Source organism: Pipistrellus kuhlii, unplaced genomic scaffold, assembly GCF_014108245.1.
Source record: "Pipistrellus kuhlii isolate mPipKuh1 unplaced genomic scaffold, mPipKuh1.p scaffold_m20_p_4, whole genome shotgun sequence".
Lineage (NCBI taxonomy): Eukaryota > Metazoa > Chordata > Mammalia > Chiroptera > Vespertilionidae > Pipistrellus > Pipistrellus kuhlii.
In genome coordinates this window covers 4678990-4700115 of record NW_023425540.1, presented here as the reverse complement: position 1 = coordinate 4700115, position 21126 = coordinate 4678990, and the positions used below count along the sequence as shown (strand labels likewise).

General features: G+C 46.3%; 1 protein-coding gene across 1 annotated transcript in view; it reads right to left on the bottom strand.

Annotated features, from left to right (window-relative positions):
• Positions 1-21126, bottom strand: part of SLC1A3 (solute carrier family 1 member 3) — a 67592-nt gene that overhangs the window by 29845 nt on the left and 16621 nt on the right. Inside the window, exon 3 of the mRNA XM_036410501.2 lies at positions 16631-16768. Within this exon, the coding sequence (XP_036266394.1) occupies positions 16631-16768 (138 nt within the window). The remainder of the gene's footprint in view (positions 1-16630; positions 16769-21126) is intronic.

The window sequence follows — 21126 nt, the reverse complement described above, 5'->3', positions numbered from 1 at the left end:
TTTTACACGAAAGCGGAGGCTTTCATCATCCTAAAATAACTGCAGATCGCCTTGGCCTGTGTGGCATCATCCCATGCACCACCAGGTTGCTGGTTCGATTCCTGGCCAGGGCACATGCCCAGATTGTGGGCTTGAACCTCACCGGGGGAGTGCAGGAGGCAGCAGACTCATGGTTCTCACCCATCGATGATCCTCTCCCTCTCTCTCTCTCAAATTAATAAAAATATATTTAAAAAGATAAGACAAAATAACCAAAGATTCTCTGGGGTCTCAGGAAATGATGGTTGCCAGTCCCGGGGGTGAAGTGCCCAACAAAATGGTCCTTTGCTTTCATAAAACTTACTGTTGGCCGGAGGAGGTGGAGAATGCCAACAGGGCCACCTAAGACCCGGGCTCAAAGGCTTCCTGGAGGAAGTGGCATCCAAGGTAAGACAGGAGGGAAGGGGGTTCCAGGGAACAGGAAGACAGGAGGGAGGTGGTGAGAAATGAGATGGAAAGAGAGAAGCAGGAGCCACACAAGACATGACCTGCATTCCAAAAGCAACGTGGGGAAAAGCTCGGAGCTGAACCTTAGGAAGATCATACTGTTTCCACGTGAAAACGCAGATCGGAAAAGGGCAAGTTCCTAGGGGGAGTGGGGCAGGCAGGGGGGCTGAAGGGAGCTGCTGCTGTGGAATTGGACTGAGATGCTGTCTGCACAGGGTGGAGGCGGTGCCACAGTCGGAAGTCAGAGCTAAGAGGTCCAATCAACAAGCCGGGGGTGGGGGAGGAGGCAGAGCAGGGGGCCAAGTTCTCGCTTAGTCCCTAGTTTCTACATTTCCTTTGATTTTATAAAACCAACTTTTAATATTTTCCTACTCTCTTTGTAAACCTAAAAACGCTGAATTCTCCTCCATGTTTGTGCTCCTTCACCAGGAATACATTTATTCTACATGCACTCGTCGTCTTCAGAATAATGAACCAGCTCGGTAAAGACTGTACCTTTACAGACACCAGAGCATCCTTTCTAGGAAGGGAGACTGGTTGAGAATTATAAGGCTTATGTGCATCTTTATGCCCATTTTGCAGACAATTCTAGTTATACATACACCTGGGACTCATCATGTAAGTTTTGTTTTCCATTTGGAAACAAAAGAAAGAATTTGTGTGAGTCTGATCGATGTTTCTAACTCTCTCTCCCTCCCCCTTCCTTTCTGTAAAAAAAAAATCAATAAAATATATTAGAAACAAAAACAAACAAACAAAAAACACCAAACTCCTACGTGATCACATAGAAATGCAGACTAGCTGATTAACCCCTTCTCTACAGAGCCTGGCCCACATGGCTTAGTGGTGAGCGTTGATCTAAGAACCAGGAGGTTGGATTCCCGGTCAGGGCACATGCCCGGGCTGTAGGCTCGATCCTCATTGTGGGATGTGCAGGAGGCAGCCCATCAAAGATTCTCCCTCATCATTTTTTTTTCTCTCTCCTACATCATTGATGTTTTTCTCTCTTTCCCTCTCCCTTCCTCTCTGAAATCAATAAAAAATATATTTATAATGCTACAGAAAATAATGCACGATCCAAATAACAGAACCCCAAAATACTCACTACAACAATCAGAGCCTATTTTAGCCTCCTCCACATAAAGTTTGGGATCAATTAAAAACCAGAAACAAAAAAAGCCATGAAGGTACCGCGATAAATTACAATAAAAGAATCTGCTCTCTTTTAAAGTATCGTAAGTGTGACTGCTGCCTTTTCTCTAAAACTAATTTTAGTTGTAAAAATAAAGTAAAAGGAATGACTGGAGTCTGGATGTTTGTTAAGAAAATAATAGCCTCTCAGTCAAAATTTGACCCAAATCTGCCTTTTTCTGGTGCTAAAATATATTTCCATAAAAGACTTACTGATTCTATATCAATTTTTATAAGTACTCTTTGGTGTGAGTAGACCTATGGATAAAGAGGGATAATGTACCAAAGTAAAATTGACTCAATTTGCTTTAATACATTTTGATATCTTTTCTGAGCAAAGTTTGGAATCATTCTGAATGCCAAAGGAAATATCTAGCCTACTTAACAAAAGATGTATTTGAATTTGAGTGTATCTTGATTGAATGTCAAAAATGAAAATATTTGGAAAGGTTTGGTGTGCTTTGCTCCAGAGAAATTCATGGCAGCTAATTCTGCCTTTTGTCCATTGAAAATAATTACATTATTTCATTCAGTTCTCTTAATAAGTTGCATTATGGCTGGCATGCAGCTGGAAACAGAACCTGGTCAGCAGTGAGTGTATGCTGTGCACACACAGGGCTCCCAGAGTATTTTTAAAAATATATTTTATTGATTTTTTACAGAGAGGAAGGGAGAGGGAGAGTTAGAAACATCGATGAGAAAGAAACATTGATCAGCTGCCTCCTGCACACTCCCTACTGGGGATGTGCCCGCAACCAAGGTACACGCCCTTGACCGGAATCGAACCTGGGACCCTTCAGTCCACAGGCCGACGCTCTATCCACTGAGCCAAACCTGTTTCGGCTCCCAGAGTATTTTAAGAGGAAAATTACTAAATTAGACTCTTACTTGATGCTACAAAAGAAGAACTACACATTGCCAATAGGGTAACCAAAGAAAAACAAATGAAAACCTAAAGCTTAGTTCCTCAGAATCACGAAGCATTCTCTGCATCTCTTGTGTGGGAGCACGAGGCAGACAGAGGCCAATTCCATCACAACCCTGACACGTGGGTAGTTTATAAAGTGGTGTCAGATGGGATCCATATTTTCAGAGCAGATACATTTTGGCGAGTGACACCAGGGCTGTGGACAGAAGTGATTCCAACGAGAAACATCCCACGGGAGCAATTCTCCCTCTGACCTTTCCATCCCATCAGCATCCTGCGGGGCCAGCTGTACCTCTGACCTCACAGCCAGCGGTATAAGGGTGGGTACAGTGTGCTTTTAAACTCCTGCCTATGCCTCTGCTCTCCTCACGTGGTCCCACTGTACCCCATGGAGGCAGGAATTACTTATACCCACAATGTTTCAAGGGATCTTTTTTTCTTCTTCTTTTCTCAAAAAACACCCCACTGAGCATTATTTGTGAGTACTCTTGAAAAAGAAGTATTGAAACAGAAAGTTTTCTAAGACTTAGAAACCACTTGGAATTGTCTCCTTTAAAAGAGACCACAAATATGATGCTGAAAATTGTTTTCCTTCTAATATCCAAATCCCATCTCCCAGGAGGGAGGCTAACTGGTCACCGTCTACATACACGCAGCTGCATTGCTTTGTCACCAGCTCCGGGCCGGTGAGCCACCTCCCGAGGAGCTGACTGCCAAGCCCCATCAGAAGAAGCGCGCCTTCTGCCCTCATGCAGCTTACTCTTGGAGAGGACTCTGGCCCCGAGCCACCAACAGCACAGCACAGGCGCAAGCACAGAGCCAGCGCACATACCAGAGTGTGTCTCTGTCCAATCGTGGGAGGGCAGAGATGACTGAGTAATGTTTAACATTTCGTTTTCCAAAAAACGAAATTGGGATATTTTGTTTACTTTTTTGAGGTTTTTAATTTTACGATCTTTGTGTGGATTTCTACACAGAAAGGATAATCTGAAACAGCAAAATAAACAGAGGAAACCAATTGTTGGTGAAAAAAAAAAGCCAGCCCTTGTTTGAAGATAATCTGTTATGCTTTATTGGTGCTCTTTAAAATTCCAGAGTTCTCTTGGTCAGACCAATAATCTACCCCAACTCTGGCACCAGCACCACCAATGCCCATCTTGGCATCAAATTCAGAAGATGCAAACGTCTTTAGCTTTCCTTTACCAGTATAGTTTCGATAATTTAAATACAATTCAGTGCCTTAAATTGAGCTTACACCAAAGAGTCATTAAGGGTTTTCTTTAATGAACACAAAGAAATGATTTGTAATTAGCTGGTGCATTAATTATATATTGGTAAGAAGAAGTCAACATCAATGCAAGAAGTTTTTTGGCTGAAAAAAAAAACATATTTAGGTAGCAAAAATTAGCAGTAATTAGTACTGTGATTACATAGCCCATCAATTAGAAGTAAAACTTACTGCTGGGAATCCGACACGAGACAGAAGCGGAATGGATAAAAACAACAACAACCCCCAAATCACTGAGCATGGTCAGGGGCAAGCTTCACCGTGGCTCTAACTAATGGTCAGTGTGGGAGTATGAGGCGGGCAGAGGCCAATTCCAGTGTAGCTCTTACAAGTGGGTATTTTGCAGTGTGGTGTTACATGAGACCCATCTTTTATCCAAATAGGTACATTATGGCTAATGATAAAGGAAGGAGAAGTCATTCTTCAAAGATGCGAAGTTCAAGAATGGGATTCCAGGCTTAGCTAGAGCTTTCAAAGGGGGTGTCCTAAAGGGGGCGTCCTAACGGACAACGGGCGGGGCTCTCCTTGCCGTCACCCAGGTGCAGACACCTGAGGAAAGCAGACCTTTACCTTCCATCTGGATTGAAAAAACCGACCTGGGATTATAGCTCAAAATAAAAAGACAACAAATACATGTAATTCAGCAGTATTGTCACAGACCTGACCAGAACTTTCAGCCCCGGGGCCTTTCTGTCAATTGAGATGTACCAGACCCCTGAACAGCTCATAAAATCCACTTCAGGCCAGTGAGATCTGTGTCCGCACTCCAGTCTTAGCATCCACATTCTTTGGCGGCGGTGTGTGTGTGTGTGTGTGTGTGTGTGTGTTGGGGGAGGATGGGGGGATTTGAGCATGAAATCCAGAGGTCCTCTTGCTTCCCACTGTCTCTCCCCGACTGCCATCCCGGATCACCTACCTCCTCAGGGCAACCACGGAGGCAGCTGAGAAATGTCTCAGTTTCTAGAGATTATCTGGCCTCAAGAACGAACATTCTGGATAACCCCAAGTATCTGTGTACACATCTCCAAAAGTAAAATTAGAGAAAACAGGGAAAAGGCTAACTGATGTCCTTCCAAAGCTTCGTGTAAAAACTCGACGGAAGGCTAGATTGATAGGCAAACAGCCATTTAGAACGCCCATTTCAAAAGAATTGACATTAAAAATTTATACCCAATTTGCCAAAACCGGTTTGGCTCAATGGATAGAGCGTTGGTCTGCAGACTGAAAGGTCCTGGCTTCGATTCCGGTCAAGGGCATGTACCTTGGTTGCGGGCACATCCCCAGTAGGGGGTGTGCAAGAGGCAGCTGATCGGTGATTCTCTCTCATCGATGTTTCTAACTCTCTATCCCTCTCTGTAAAAAATGAATAAAATATATATATTTAAAAAATTTATACCCAATTTACTATAAAAAAGTTTAATTGTGGTAAAAAAACATAAAACTTACCATATTATTATAGTTAGTCACTTGTAAATGTACAGTTTAGAGTGTTAAGTGTATTCACATTGTTTTGTCACTGTCTTATTTTCAACTTTTATTCACTATAACTAAAAAATTAACACATTGTATTTTAATGTACCAAAAAGTTCTATTTTATGTATCTATATCTACATTTTAAAAGATCACAACAACTATTTTAGGACAGCCAAGGACTTAATATTTAAATTCTACCATTTTGAAACATAAAATGTAATGTTATGTTTGACTTCAATTGTTTTAGCAAAATCACAAATTTTTATAGGGAGAGCAAGAGTCCTCCTACACCTAAGACAAACAAAATGCATGTATTAGACAATGCCATTCAACTATTTCCTTTTTTGGAGGAAGTTTTATTTCAAAAGAACATGCAATTATAGAACTAGTCATTTTTACCATTGTTTTATCATTTGCTTAAGACTTTGTAACAAAAACCTTAAAAGTGCTTGTTTATACTGGGATTAATCACAGTAAAGAATCTTTCTCAAGAATGACCATAACTATGATTTATGATAAATTCATAGTCATCTCTGTATATAGTCTAGTGTCCAGAGCTTTTAAGAAGTTCAATTTTCACAGATATTGCTCAATAATAAAAAGCCAGCCCAATTGAAAAACAGGCAAAGGATCTGAACAGATGTTTCTCCAAAGAACCCATAAAAATAGTCAATAAGCACATGCAAAGATGCTCAACATCTTTAGCTACCAGGGAAATGAAAATTAAATCCACAATGAGGTGGCTACAACTAGGAAATACAGATTAAAAACAAGTGGTGGGGATGTGGAGAAATTAGAACCCCATAGACTGCTGGTGGGAATGTAAATATTACAGCCACTTTGGAAGCTAGCCTGGCAGTTCTTCAAAGATTAAGCAGAGATACTGTAGGATGTGGCAATTCCACTCCAAAGTATATACCCAAAAGAAATAAAAACATATGTGCATGAATGTTCACAGCAGCTGAACATTACTCATAGTAGCCAAAGGGAAAAAAAGTGAACAGCCCAAATGCCCACTAATTGATGGATAGATAAAATATGGTATATCCATACAGTGGAATACAATCAACCATAAAAAGGAATGAAATGCGAATATATGCAACCGCATGGACGATCCTTGAAAACATTATGCTAAGTGAAAGAAGCCATCACAAAGAACCATATACTAGCATAGTATGATCTCCTTTAATATAAAGTGTCTTAAACAGAAAGATCTAAAGATAAAGAAAACAGATTGGTGTTTGCCTAGCGCTGGGGGAATGAGATTTGCAGGGATTGATAACTAAGGTGTTTGGGTTTCTTTTTAGGATAATAAAAATGTTCTAAAATTGATTGTGGTGATAGATGCACAGCTTTGAACACACTAAAAGCCACTGAATTATACACTTAATATGTGTAAGTTGTATGCACGCAAGTTATTTCTCAATAAAGCTATTAAAAAATAAGTGCAATCTTGAAATAAGATAAATCTGCCTTATTAACCAATTCCAAGAAATAGCTAGGGAATCTGTATAAACAAAAAGAGCTCTCGATTGTGAAATAGATCTTTATCGTTCTAAGGAACCAAGGAGCTTAGTAGTGAATGGCGTCTGTAGCAGTGGGAAGTCCGATGCTCCCGGCAGTGCCTTCGTCGTTCACGGAGGAAAGCTGAGCTTGTGTGATGTGAACAGCACTTTCCAGGCATTTGGCCTCACTTGGTGCAGCTCAGATGCGTGAGAAATTACACAGTGACTACAAGCCACCCTCCCAAAGAACATCTGTGCTCTGGAAGCATGAGGTGTCCAGTCAGAGGGAAATCATGAATAGATTAAAGTCAATAGAATGAATTTTCTCCATTTAAAGATTTTTCACTATAAAAACATTTTAAACGATTCTTGCCTTTTCTTCCCCCGACTGAATAAGGGGTTGGAAACGATGAAATATTATATCTAAACAAGAGTAGAAAAATTGAAATTGTCACTCATGCTTAGATGTAATAGCATAGTCTGTTCATGAAATGTGCTTACAGTCCTGCTCTTATTCTGCATCAGAGCCATATCCTCTCACAGTAAATGTGTTCCTGTGTCACAGAGAATCCGACATGCAAGAGTGTGTGTGTGTGTGTGTGTGTGTGTGTGTATACACATCTATATATACAGTTTTCCCCCCCAAACAGTACTGACCAGTCCTGCTAGTATGGATGTCATTTTAACAGGCTTGAGGCTGTCAATCATCCTGCTCTTCTTTAGAAGCATCCGGAAAGATGAGCCAGCCCCTCTTCTGACTGTGTCACTTCCCCAGAATCTCAGAGCTCAGGTACTAACTGGCCAATCTGAATCCAATGGCCTGCGAGAGGAACCCTCCTTAGTAATTTAGGGAAGTTTCCTCCCTCTGAAGAAAACTCAGATGGAAATTCAAGCTCTTGTTTAGAAAATTAAACAAATACAACGGTGGGCAGACCTCGTTCCTTCATGAGGAAGGCCAGGAAACGGACCCCTGAAAGCAGGTCATATGGCTTGCTGCCTGGGGACCTGAGATTATTGGGAAGATCTTCTCCATGAAGGAGCTAATAAGAAGTTGATCCTGCCTGGAGAAATGAATTTGCAGACACGTCGGTAAGATTTGGGAACATAGATTCTATCCAGCCTCAACACTGGCTGGGTTGTTTCGGCAGGTCCATCCTCCAGCAGATAATTCCACCACCAAAACCTTCTTGCTGCTTATCATGAAATGCCCACTACATATGGAGCACAGGGGAGGCAGCGGAGGGACTGCGTCCCGGAAACATAATGCATGGCATTGTCACAGAAAGCCTTGTCTGGCTTCGAAAACCTCTCTGTCCCAACCCCGCCCACCTCTCTCTCCGTGTATCAGTCTTTCTGCTGGTAGAAATGCCAGCATCTCTTTACTTGACTTTATGAGACACAGAGAAGCCTTTTATAACGGAATACAGGTCCCCAATAATTTCCAGGATAAGCAGTTCACCGAGCAGAAGTTCATTTAAATCTGACTCAATAGATGACCATGTGTGTGTAGTCCTGTGGCTCGCTCTGCATTTTTCTGTGTTATTTCATTTATACAAGTGGTGAGCATTCATTTTAGTGAAGTGATTTTTTAAATAAAACCGTACGGAGTAAATAATATAGCTACTCCTTTGGGAGCATGTGTTAGTGAGCAGAGGCCAGGGGAAAGCCAGGGACGGCTTCCTGGAAGAGGGGGTATCTGAATGAATTGTAAAGTGGTGATTCTCAAGCCCGGGTGCACAGTCCAGTCCCCTGGAGAACTGTAAAGAAACATCGGTTCCCAGGCCTCATTTCACACCAATTAATTGAAGAATTCTGGATTCTGGGTGGGGTGGGAGGTGGAGTCTGGAGGTGGAGTCTGGAGGTGTAACTCTGGTTACACCCATGTAGTGTAACCGGAATCGGCTGGTACAAATTCTCATGTGCATGCCAGAAGTGAGAGGCGCAGCAGCGGGTGGCTCATGCAGAAGCACACCCCCCTCGTGTACCCTTCCCCCACTTCCAGCCCTAGGCCCAGCTTTCCAGTGAGTTCATCAGGCAACGCGCTCTCCTGGAAACCATTCCATGTCCACAGAAGGAAATCATCCCTTCCCATCCCTTCCCGCAGACCCTTGGTCCCAACAGTGTTTGACGGAAATAATCAAATGGCTCAAATCTTATCTTTCTCAGAGAAAAACTCCTTTTTAAAGAAAACCTTAAACTTTTCTTTGTAATTCAATAAAAAAAGAAACGTGGAGAAACTTCTTTCAAACCAGAACCAACCAAAACCACAGGCACACTTGAAGCAGCTGAACCTCACAGATAAGAAATCCCGGCTCACACAGGCTACACTCTCTGGAAAGTCTCCTCTCACAGAGCCTAGAGCCCGGGGCTTCTGATCTTCCAAATCAACACTAACCCCATCTGTACCACAATTATTTTCTCCATCAGCACTCACTCTGAGGGTGGAGGTGACCACAGGCTGCATCCTGAGCCAGTGGCTGGTGGCAGCCAATGCCACGGCCGGCCCCACCCCAGCTGGTGTTCCCAGAGGGCTGGTCCAGGTCCCTGTCCTGACGCAGTCACATGACATCTGGGCACTGGGTTCAATTCTGGGAATAAAGCCCTTCGGAGGGCCTGGAAGACCTGGCACAGGAGAAGGACTGGGACACCTCGCCAGGCTCAGGTGTGTGCCCCCCAAACCATGCAGTAAACCCCATTGTCTCCTGCTCCCCAGGGGGCAGTCAGGGCCACGCAGACTCCCGCTCAGGAGCCTGGACCATGACGATGGACTGTTCAGGAGGCAGCTGACGGCCACCTTCCAGGCTGGACAGGGGATTCCCACTCGGGGTGCCCGGTTACCTCCCCCTGCCCTTCCCTCACACAGGGCCCGGCTCCCCTGGAAGCTGAGCGGCTCCCGTCTGAAGGGAAAGTTTCTGTGGTTGAAACCCTGTCAGGCGCCGTTTCTCTCTGACTCCTCCTCTGTGAGGCCACCCTCCCTGAGGTGACTTTGCTGGGAACCTCACAGGGAACCCCAGTTCGTATGGCGTTTAATGGTGAGAGAGTCCGGGGTGGGGAAAGCAAGGCAGCCCCCCCAAATCAAAACCAAAACCAACCAAACCACAAAGGCTTTGTGTCTGCTAAAGAGTTGTCTCCTGACTAGGGAGCCGGAAACTGGAGGGTCAGGAAGAGGGATGGTGGCAGTGCCCCTTCTCTTTCGTTCCCTGCTGGGCCTGCCCTGCCTCGGCCACATGACCCTGTGCTATGGAATCACAAGTCAGTCACATGACCCTGTGCTATGGAATCACAAGCCGGTCACATGACCCTTTGCTATGGAATCACAAGCCGGTCACATGACCCTTTGCTATGGACTCACAAGTCAGTCACATGACCCTGTGCTATGGAATCACAAGCCGGTCACATGACCCTTTGCTATGGAATCACAAGCCGGTCACATGACCCTTTGCTATGGAATCACAAGCCGGTCACATGACCCTTTGCTATGGAATCACAAGTTGGTCACATGACCCTTTGCTATGGAATCACAAGTCTATCTCCCAGCCACTCTTTCAACTTCTGGAGGCCAGGGAGCTCGCCTTCTACATCTCGGTGCCCTGAGTCCTCCGAAGTGGCTGGTTCATAAAATAGCTCAGCAAATGCTTGTTGGATGAGACTGTCTGTGATGGAAAGGTAGGCATTGTCTGGGGCAGCTAGACTTCAAAGGCCTTGTCTACACCTCACCGAAGCCCAAATCCACTAAAAAAAAAAAAAAAAAAGGCAAAAAACAAAACATTGAAATCACCCAGATTTCCTTTCTATCTGACATAAAGACGCCAGGTGGCCTTTTTACCCCTCAGATAGGTCTCCCATTTTACCCACCACCTCCCTCTCCGATGGCCATTGCTTGGCCTCCTCCCCGTATTTCTGATCAGCCCTGGAGAGAGGAAAGTGGGACCAGCCAGGGGCTGAGCTCTTCCCGGCTGGTGTCCAGGCGCCATGACAAGTGCGGACACGCCGGGAGGTGGGCTTGTCTGCGCTTTGGTGAGCCGGAGACTCTGCTCCCAGCCCGGAGGCCGCGCGTGGAGTGTGCTGCCTGCGTGATTCCGGGACCACACACTGGGCTGCAGCTCTCAGGGTAACACACTGGGGTGTTGCATAACCAGTGACAGTATTTGGGGCGAGGCATGGTGACGAGGGGATCACCCCAGGCTGCGGGGCAGAAAGCAGTCCCTCCAGCGGGGAGGAAGGAATTCCCTGACTCCCACGTTGTTACTGGATGAACTTCATGGTTTCTTCAACTTCCCTTTCACTGGACAGGGATCTCAGGCCAAGGACATGTGTGGAATCCGGAGGCTCACTTACGCGCCCCCGCAGTGCTCTCTCTTCTTGCTCAGCATTTTCATTTATCCGATGCGGACCGCAGGACGGCTCCTACTGCCAATAGCCCTGAGCAGATGCTGGGCCCGGTGTCAGTCCGCACAGCCTTCCAACCCGGGACACAGGCAGTTTTCACCTTCATTTCAGAGAATGAGAGGGAGGCTCAAAGAACCTCCTCTTCCCTGCCCGAGAGAGGACCCTCCTCCCCCCGACACACACACACACACACACACACACACACACACACACACACACTAAAATGTAAGTGTGGGGAGAGGGAACACACCGACCATTCCTTTCCTCGTATATAAGTGCTGGAGTATTTCAACAGGCCTCCGTGCTCAGTGAGTCGTGGCGATGAGTAGCTTATTAAATGTTTCTTCAGTTTTGGCAAGTCCTGAACAAACCCTCCACATGTGTGCCAAGTAAGAACTATCCAGCTCGCCCTGGCCAGTTTGGCTCAGTGAATAGAGCATTGGCCTGCGGACTCAAGGGTCCCGGTTCAATTCAGATCAAGGGAATGTATGTTGGTTGCTGGCACATCCCCAGTAGAGGGTGTGCAGGAGGCAGATGATTGATGTTTCTCTCTCATCAATGTTTTAACTCTCTATCCTTCTCCCTTCCTCTCTGTAAAAAAAATCAATAAGGTGTCCCTCTTCCACAGTGATTTGAAGCATTTTAGAAAAGTATGTTGGTTTAAAGAACATTTTCAGTAAGTGATGGAGATTGCCACAACTAGAAAAATCAGATTTGAGATCAATTTCTTAAAATCAATCAAATTGTCTCTTTCCTGATGGGAGTACAGAGGCCCCGCCTTCCTCCCTCCCTTGTAGTTGAAATTGGAATTTACATAAGTTGGTGATTTAAGCGAGGCAGGGAAATTCTCCCTCCCCACCCAGCATACATCATGCTGGGTCTTACTAGCCCTTTATACTCGCGTACCCTCGGTGCCTAACTCAGTGTCTGATGTAGTCAGAGCTCAAAAAGTATTAATAGCTGTTAATGAATAAGTGAATGTTCACAGGTCAACTTCACGCATGTCACAACCCTGTGTGCTTCCCACAGGCCCCGGCCATCACTGGTGCTGTTGACAGCCCCCTAGCAACCTTTTACTTATAATTTGCCCCCCTCCACAGTGATTGATTGTCAAAAGGGACAATCCTGTCTTCCAGAAAACCGGTGACATGAAAGATTTCCTTTTAGGTTAGTGACTGAAGAAGACCGGACACTTAGAACGAGAAAGGAAGAGAGCACTAGCTTTCAGCAAAGACTCAGGAGTAAAGAGGAAGGCGATAATTTCGTCTACAGAGCACAACCTGAAATGGAATTTAATTATCACCTAGTGAATTCAATCGGAGGAAGCCAGCCAAACCAACTCATATTTCTGGCATGAACTGTCTAGCTTGGCTGTCCATCCCAACCAAATCAACAGAAACCGGTGCCAAACTCCTGTTTTATTGTGTGGCGTATTGGCACAGACATCCTCTTCTTGTTAAAAATAAATAAATAAAATAAAAAAGGTGCTTGAGTACAAACCCAGCAGCTTCTGGAAGGTTAACACACACCCGCAATGTTGGGAAGGACTGGACTCTCAGCTTCAGGAGAAAGAGGACACGACTTGCAGTGGCTTTCGGGCCACAGCTCACACATGAGGTCTCAAGGACAAGAGCCTAACCCAGATTCCCGGAGTCAATCAAATGTGCAGCGTCTTCTCCAACCAAACACCTGACCCCAGAGAAGCAAGAAGGGGCTCGTGCTCTCTGATCTCCGCCTGCACAGGCCCTGGCATGCTTGACCTTATGACCTTACGAGCACTAAGGCTGTTCAGCCTTTTCCTATCGGGAAGTACTTCCTACGAAAGGGTGACCTGTGAGTCCTTAGTCTTGGGTTCCTGTCAGGGGCCGAAACGCCCAGCGCAGCCAGGACACCAGGCGGTGAAGCCCAGCGGATGGAGAGCAGGGATTTCCCCACGGCTGTTTGTTCTGCGGCCAATGAACGTGGTGTTGAGAAGCTGATTCCATGTAGCGTTAAGCTTTGACATGGGACTGTCAACAGTGGAATAAGGTGACAGATGAGACTCAGTACGAGACCCAGGGTGACCCCGTGGATGCACGAGCTAATCAGTGCTTCTCTGCTTTATCTCAGACACTCAAGCCCCGAGGGTTACACAAGCTGGTTGCCTTGCAGCGTCTTGTTGTTGGTTGTGTGAAGAACACACAAAGCTCTAGAGGTGCTTAGACTATCCAGGATTTCGGGATCCTCTTGAAAACCTAGAAGATTGGGCCCTTGTTGGACACCTGGAAAAGACCGGCTGGAGCTGGTAATTTTCAGGTCCCAGTAGTCTCCTGGCCTCCCTCTGCCTACACTGCCCCGCCAGCGGGCCATGTCCCACGTATCACTGCGCTGGTCCGTGCTGCTTCTCCTGCCGAACAGAAACACTTCTCTGAACCTGTGACGCCAGCAGAGGAGGAAAAGCGAACAGCAGCCGGAAATGGCAGCTTCGTAAGTGGAGGTCACCTGCCCAGCCACGGGAGGCATCTGAGCTTGCTTTTCCCATTCAGAAGAGTGGACCCTGACTCTGTTCCCTCCTCAGCAATGCGTCCCCTAGGGACATCTCCTTACACACCGGGCACCCTCAGGGGGGTGTAATCTGCAGAAGTAGCTCCTGGTACCCCACTTTGGTGTAGAATCATTGCTCTTAAAATGGAAGGAAATGCTCCTTGAATCAATCAGGTAGTCCAATGAACCCTAAGTATCTAAGTTAGCTTGGCAATGACTTCTATGAGACTGACACCTTAAAAGGGTCTTTGGCAAACGAAATAATTATGCCCCCTGTCTTCACACAGGCCTGGAAAGAGTGCCACCACTTCTTTCTTAATGGCCCCAAGTGACAGCATCCCAAATGTGCCATTAGGTTACTTTTAAAAATAAAGTTTGTTAGATCGTAATGCTGTCTGAATTTACCACCTTTGTCAAAAAAGCCAGCTCTGAGCTTCTGATGTAGTCTGTATTCCTCAAAGTCAGCAACTAGGGGCAGCTTCCGCATCCATAATCAACCTTTCACTGGCCAGGCAAGCTTCCCCAAATAATCTTAGTGAACGAGTGGTCTTGGTCTTCTCAGATTCGCCTGCTTTCCTATGTCCCTTTTGAATAACCTCCTCTGGAAAATTACCACGCCTTGCTGCACTGAAGCCGTAGCTTTTAGGACAAGCTCCCTTAATGAATTTATATAGGAAGGTAACAGCCTCTTGACCGGAATCTGGTTACATTTTAAAAGTTCATTCCATACGGGCTGTTTGCAGCTTAGCCTGCCTGTCTCTTTAACAGCCACATTATAAATATGGATGAATTCACTGAGGTTTACCCACAAATGTCCCTTCAGCCATGCAAAAGGGATTGCCTCATACTATTTTTTCCCAGCACAGTTACTCAATGAAGTCTCTTACTCCTTCCATAAATTTGACGTGTTAAGTATTAGAAAATACCAGGAAATGCCACTTCAGGTTAACCATCAACTAGGCCGGCTGCTGAGGGGAAGCAGTGCTTTCTCCACTGCTTCCTAGTGAGGGCTCTCCCCCAATACAGGGAAACACGGGGTGCAGAGAGCACCATTGCCAGAAACTGGAAACCTCGAAACTCCGATGCCGCCCTCGGAGAGAGAAGATGGAGGAGCCAGGACACCTCCATTTGTGCCCAGGAAGACGGCAGGCACTCGGTTCAGGTGCCAGCCGTGGGGTGGGGAGGAGGGACTCCCACTCCAGAAAACACCAAGGCGGAGGTGGCTTCTGCCCCCGCACTGCTGCGAAGCGCTTGCTCCCCAGCTCACAGGCGTGTGGATGCCAGCGTGTGGCGGTGCCCTCATGGGAGCACTGACCTGACCTGGTGGAGATCACCCCTGGTCCGCAGCGGGCCGGCCAGGCCAGGTTCAAACACCAGCCTCCCGGGCATCCTGTCCACATGATGGCTTTACGGGCCAGGCCCCTCCAGCGGGAGGCCCTGTGCGTGCAGCCACTCGTCTGAATACCTGGGCAAGCGGGGGCAGCACCGCCCGGCCAGGCGGGGAGGAGAAACCTGGCAGAGTTTCCGTCCGAGCAACGGCCAGCCCCCCAGGGCACTGGCTTGTGCCCCGTGACCTGGGAGCTGTCCTGTGAGGTTCCCATTACGCAGATGTCTTGCGAGGAGATTGCAAAGGTCCTGAGAACCCCCTGGGCGGGGAGAGGGGCGCAGGGCCAGCTCGCCTAGGTGGGGGGACCGTGAGCCAAGGGGGGAGAGAGGTCAGGGTGAGTAAAACCCAGCTCTGGGCTTCAGCTACGGCCCAGGAACTGCCCTGCAGGGCAGTGTCTATGGGCACTCCCCCTCCAGGTCAGCGGGGGGCGATGGGGTGATGGGGAAGGAGGGGAGTGGGCAGGAGGAACAGCCATGCTTCCCTGCGGCATCCGTGGGTGCTCACCAAGCACACGCGCGCGCACACACACACACACATGCACACACACACGCACATGCACGCACACGCACGCACACGCGAGGAGGGCACTGCTGTTTCGCTGCCACAGGAAGGGATGCCCTCCTGCACACTCTGCCCTCCCTGGAAACCAGTGTCCACTGACAAAATGCCAGGATGGGGACCACTCTCTCACCCCTTCCCCCTTCTCCTGCAAACCACACGGTGACGGGGAGGGGACACTGGGGAAGGAGCGGAATCTGCGGGTTCACCAGGGAAAGCCGAGCTGGCAGCGCGTTGGCAGTGCGTGGTGAGCATTACCTCTGGCCAGGGCTTCCCAGGAGGCTCTGCTCCCGTCCCGGGGGCTCTGAGAGCAAGCATCCTGCAGCAATAGCTAACAGGTGGCCGACCAGACACTCTCTGGTGGGAGAGGGTGAGAAAACAGGCCTCTGGGCGCTCTGTCACCCAGGTTGGTGGGGTCAGAGACATGCTGTAGGGTTTAGCAGGGCCCCTCCCTCGTGGCGAGGCAGACCAGATTATGTGCCTGTGTTTTTTTTCTTTTTCTTTTTAAAAATATATCTCTTTATTGATTTCAGAGAGGAAGGGAGAGGGATAGAGAGACAGAAACACCCATGATGAGAGAGAATCATTGATCGGCTGCCTCCTGCACGCCCCCTATTGGGGATGGAGCCCACAACCCGGGCATGTGCCTTTGGCCAGAGTCGAACCTAGGACCCTTCAGTCCGCAGTCCGACGCTCTATCCACTGAGCCAAACCGGCTAGAGCTATGTGACCGTTTCAGTGTTTCCTCTTGTGGTCGGTAAAACACTCATGCATCACTAAAGCCGCCCTTCCATCATCTTGAAGGAACTTTTCCCCTGCCAGAACAGAGCATGCATCCAGCAGAAACCTAAAGAACATTTCCTAAGCAACCGCGGGCCCCCCGTCTAACACCGCCCTCGTACCTGTGACGAGGCTGGAGATGATCAGCGGCAGCACCAGCATCTGCAGCATCCGCATCAGGAGCTCCCCCGGGAAGGAGAAGTACTTGACCTCCCGGTAGGTCATTTTGTACGGCCGGAGTGTGAACCCGAGGATCGTCCCTGAGGGGGGAGAGGAGAAAAAGGAGGAACACAGTCTTTTTCAAACCGAAGTAACAGTCCTAGAAAATGGAATAAGGATTGTCTGGTGACCATGCCTGTCGGACAAGAGTAACTTTATTGAAGCAACAATCAGGTGTGCCCATCTTTTCACTCCGTCTGGGAGGGGAGGGCTGAATCCAGGGCTCCAAGCAGAACTGATAGGAAAGTTCTTTGTCTGACTTAAATGCAGTGGAATCAACGTGGACATGGCTCAGCACAGAGTTACAAAGATGGGGCATAACTAGGAGACAAATGATGTATGCCCGAACAAGGCCATATAAAAAGCCTTAGTATAACGAAGTCCCTACGTACAGCAGATGTTCAGAACGGCTAGCATAACGGCCTATAATGGGTGGTGTAATTTTATTTTTTCCAAAAGAAATCACACATTTCCTCTGGTCCACACTGCGAACCCAGTTGCATCATTCCTGTGCCCACTCACCACTCTTTTTACATGGTCTTGGCATCCCCTGGGCAGCTGTATTGTACAGTCGTGTTAGTTGCTGGCAAGAGAAGACTGCTAAATGAGCAAAGACATTTTTCCCAACAATTTTCCCCTTAAACTCAGAGAAAATTAAGGAAAAGACACAGCAATTTTCTCCTCAAATTTCTTCCTTCTCCTGAAACTTTAAAACATATGTTAAATAAAACATATGTTAAATATAATAACTTTATGTGTAAATCAAATTGCACATGCTACCTTTTGAAATATTTGGAAATGAACAAAGATAGTGATTAAATTTTACTACTTCTCCCTTGCCCTAATTTACATTCTTTGCCCCCCAAATTTAGTTGTTCCATTATTGTAATTGTTTATTTTTATGCCCAGCTATTACTAACATGTGTCTAGATGTAGCTATTCATGTAAGCTACTGATTAGGGGATTGGGAGAGAATCCTGGGTAGACACAGCTTTTCCAAAGGATGCAAGCAGTCTTTCCAGGAAGCTGCACCATCCTAACTTCTTATGATATGGGGCACGAAATTCATTTCCATTGTCACTTCAACTCCAATTTCAACTCTTGGCTCTCAGCAGCCATGAAGCATCTATTCTTTGAGGACGTACTCTGATACTCCAATTAGAGCCTGTATCTATGTGACTAAAAAATAAAATCTGGGTCACTCAGTGTTCAGGGTCCTCGGAAAAATATGTATTGCTTTTTATCCTAATGTAACAGTAATATGTTTGAGAGAGAAAGGTTGATTTGGAAAATGTAGAAAAGTGTCAGCAAAAGTCTGCCCATCTTGGTTCCACCACTTACATAGCACATGCTCATGCTTTACTGAGCTCTTAGTATATGCCCGGCATTGTTGGCTGTGCTTTGCTTGTGTTAGAAAATTTAGGCCTCATTAAATTTAATACCCAGGAGGTAGGTGCTGCTTAACAACTAATTTACCGATGGAGAAATCTAATCGCAGGGAACTTAAAACTTATCCAATTCCAACAGCTACTCCATCTCAAAGTCAAGTAGCTACTCAAGTGGCAGAGCTGGGAGTTAAGCCCAGGTGGTTCTGGCTCAGACCTCACATCCTTTTAATTTTTCTGTGTGCGTGTGTGTGCACGTGTGTGTGTGTGCGTGTCTGGTGTGTGTGTGTGTGTGTTTTAATTGATTTGAGAGAAAGCGGGGGGAGGGGAGGAGGAAGAGGGATAGATAGAAACATTGATGAGAGAGAAACATCATCGATTGGCTGCCTCATGCACACCCCCTTCCTGGGATTGAGCCCATAAACTCGGGCATGTGCCCTGACCAGGAACAGAACTATAACCTCGGGTTCCTAGGTCAGCGCTCACTGAGCCATGCTGGCCGAGCAGATCTCACATCTTGAGCACCTCACATACTTCCCGCCTCTCCACTTAAGGGAAAGACAATCACGGTCATTTCAGTCATCACTGTCACTGCCGGTATATACACACACACGTCTATGTGCCTTTTTATTAAGTGGTTTCTTCAAGAGTTATAGACTTTCATTTCCCTCCCTCTTCCAAGTTTAATACATCTTTAATTCAGTTTTTCTTCTTTGATTGTTTGCTTGCTTTGTTTTAAGGTATTGAACTTGGTTTAGGGTAAGGCATTGACTTCCGAGTTTCAGTGTACACAGGAATTGCACAAGACTCTGGTTATACCTGTGTCTTTCCTGCTTATTCATTCCAAGGCTTTCTCTTCTAATAAGTAAGTAAATCAATAAAGATTTATGCATTTTTACTTTACTTCTAGTCACATGTAATTTCACTGGAATTATGTTTGCTGGCCTTTATTTAAATGAATTAAAACAATTATAACAAAAACATATACACAGGAAACTCGCTTTGGTCACTTGGAATTTGAACATATCAAGCTATTAGAACTTTTCTATATCCTTCAAGTAACTATTTAAGACCAGATTTGGGTTTACAAGGTCATCTCTAAGTTGGCTACTACTAAAAATGTCTCTATTCACGTACAACATTTCCAAAGGTGAGTAGGATCCACACTAATCCAGAAGATCTATTTAAGTTATAATTTAGGAAAAATGGGTAGAATAGCTGCTCTACAAATGACACAGATTCTAGGCTAAGCAAGAGTCAAGTCAGTGTAGACGGAGGAAAAGATTATTCTTTCTAAACACTAGGGGCACTTGATCCCAACCCCCAAGGTCCAATCTCTGCCAGCACGGACTTTACTCCCCTCTGCAGCCGCACCAGCTGCACGCTTCCCTCCTTCTCCTCTCCTGGGGCTCCATGGACCTTCTCTCCTCTTCCTCCACCGAACCCCACATGTTCTCAGTGCAGCCAGTTTTCGTCTAGGGGTTAGGAGGCAAAGTCAGCCGGCTCAGTGAATGGATTCTGGACACCACGTGAATGATGAAGTCTCTTAACTGCCCAATCTGCCAAATAAATATCTAACAGACCACAGCAAGACAGTCAAGGAGCCAACATCTCAAGAGGTGGTGAAATTTTTTCTTCTGTCTCCTTCCAGTCAATAAGCCGGTTTGCTTGGAAGTACTGTCCTGATATCAACAATCTGGTCTGTCTCAGTTTCTTTACATTCTCCAGTGCAGGAACCACATCTTCTAAATGCACACCCCCTTCCTGGGATTGAGCCCATAAACTCGGGCATGTGCCCTGACCAGGAACAGAACTATTTAGAACAGGGACACCAGAGGAAACATCACCTATTTATAAGGGCTAGTTTTAAGTCAAATGCTTTGAAAACAGGAGTTGTTTAGACTAATAAATATTGTTAATCCATTAAATTAGTTTTGTTCCTGACTATGCTTTGATCTGTTTACTATCTCGGGGGTTCCCAAGTGAGCCATGTCTACTCTTGGGGAAGAGATCATGTTGGGGAAGGGGAAGATTTATTGAGCCCTTAGTATGTGTTAATGGGGGCATGAGCCTCCTCGCAGCTGTATGAAGTACCGTATTTTTCGGACCATAAGACGCTCCGGACCATAAGACGCACCAGTTTTTTGAGAAGGGAAATGAAGAAAAAAAGATTCTGAAACAAATAGTGTCCTAAAATATTTTATGTGCATTAAAACCCAACATCACAGTCATAAACACATGTAATCAACCCTGTAAAGTAAACAGCAGCATTTAGAACCATTTTAGAGCTGGGCAAGCACACAGAGACCACACAGAGCCGGGCAAGTAAAGTATATGTGTAGGCTATATTTGGACCATAAGACGCAGGGACTTTTCCCCCCCACTTCTGGGGGGAAAAAAGTGCGTCTTATGGTCCGAAAAATACGGTAGATATTATCATGTCTATTTTCAAGATGAATACACAAATTCATCTTATTCAAGGTTACAGAACTAGGGGATCTAAACAAAGCGTTCTACTACCTTCAATGCCTCTTCAACACAAGCACATCCTTGCAGCCTGAGTCTAGCTCCTGGGTGTTAAGCCTCTCTAAACTCTAACCTGTGGGAGCATTGGAGTGATTGTCGTGGATCTGCTAGAGGCATCCTGGGGGTACCCAGCACATCTTGAAACCCATTTCAGGTCCTACACACGAGGACCCCAAAATATGGCTATTTGTAGCATATCACTGACTCCCCTTTTACGGAATGATTAAACTTGTATGAAATTTATTGATTAACATAGCCCACCTCATCCCTCCACCGCACACATTTGAATTCTTGGAAAGCATCAGCAGCAAAGGTGGAAAGGACATCCCATAAAACCCTGCTTCAGGTTCCCATGGGCAATGACAACAGCTAACGGTCCTCAGCACATGCATGACCCAAGTCCTCACAAGGACACTGCCTCACAGGTCCATGGAGGCCAAAACTAGAAGTGCCCGGGACCCACAGATGCAGGACCAGAGCCACTGAGA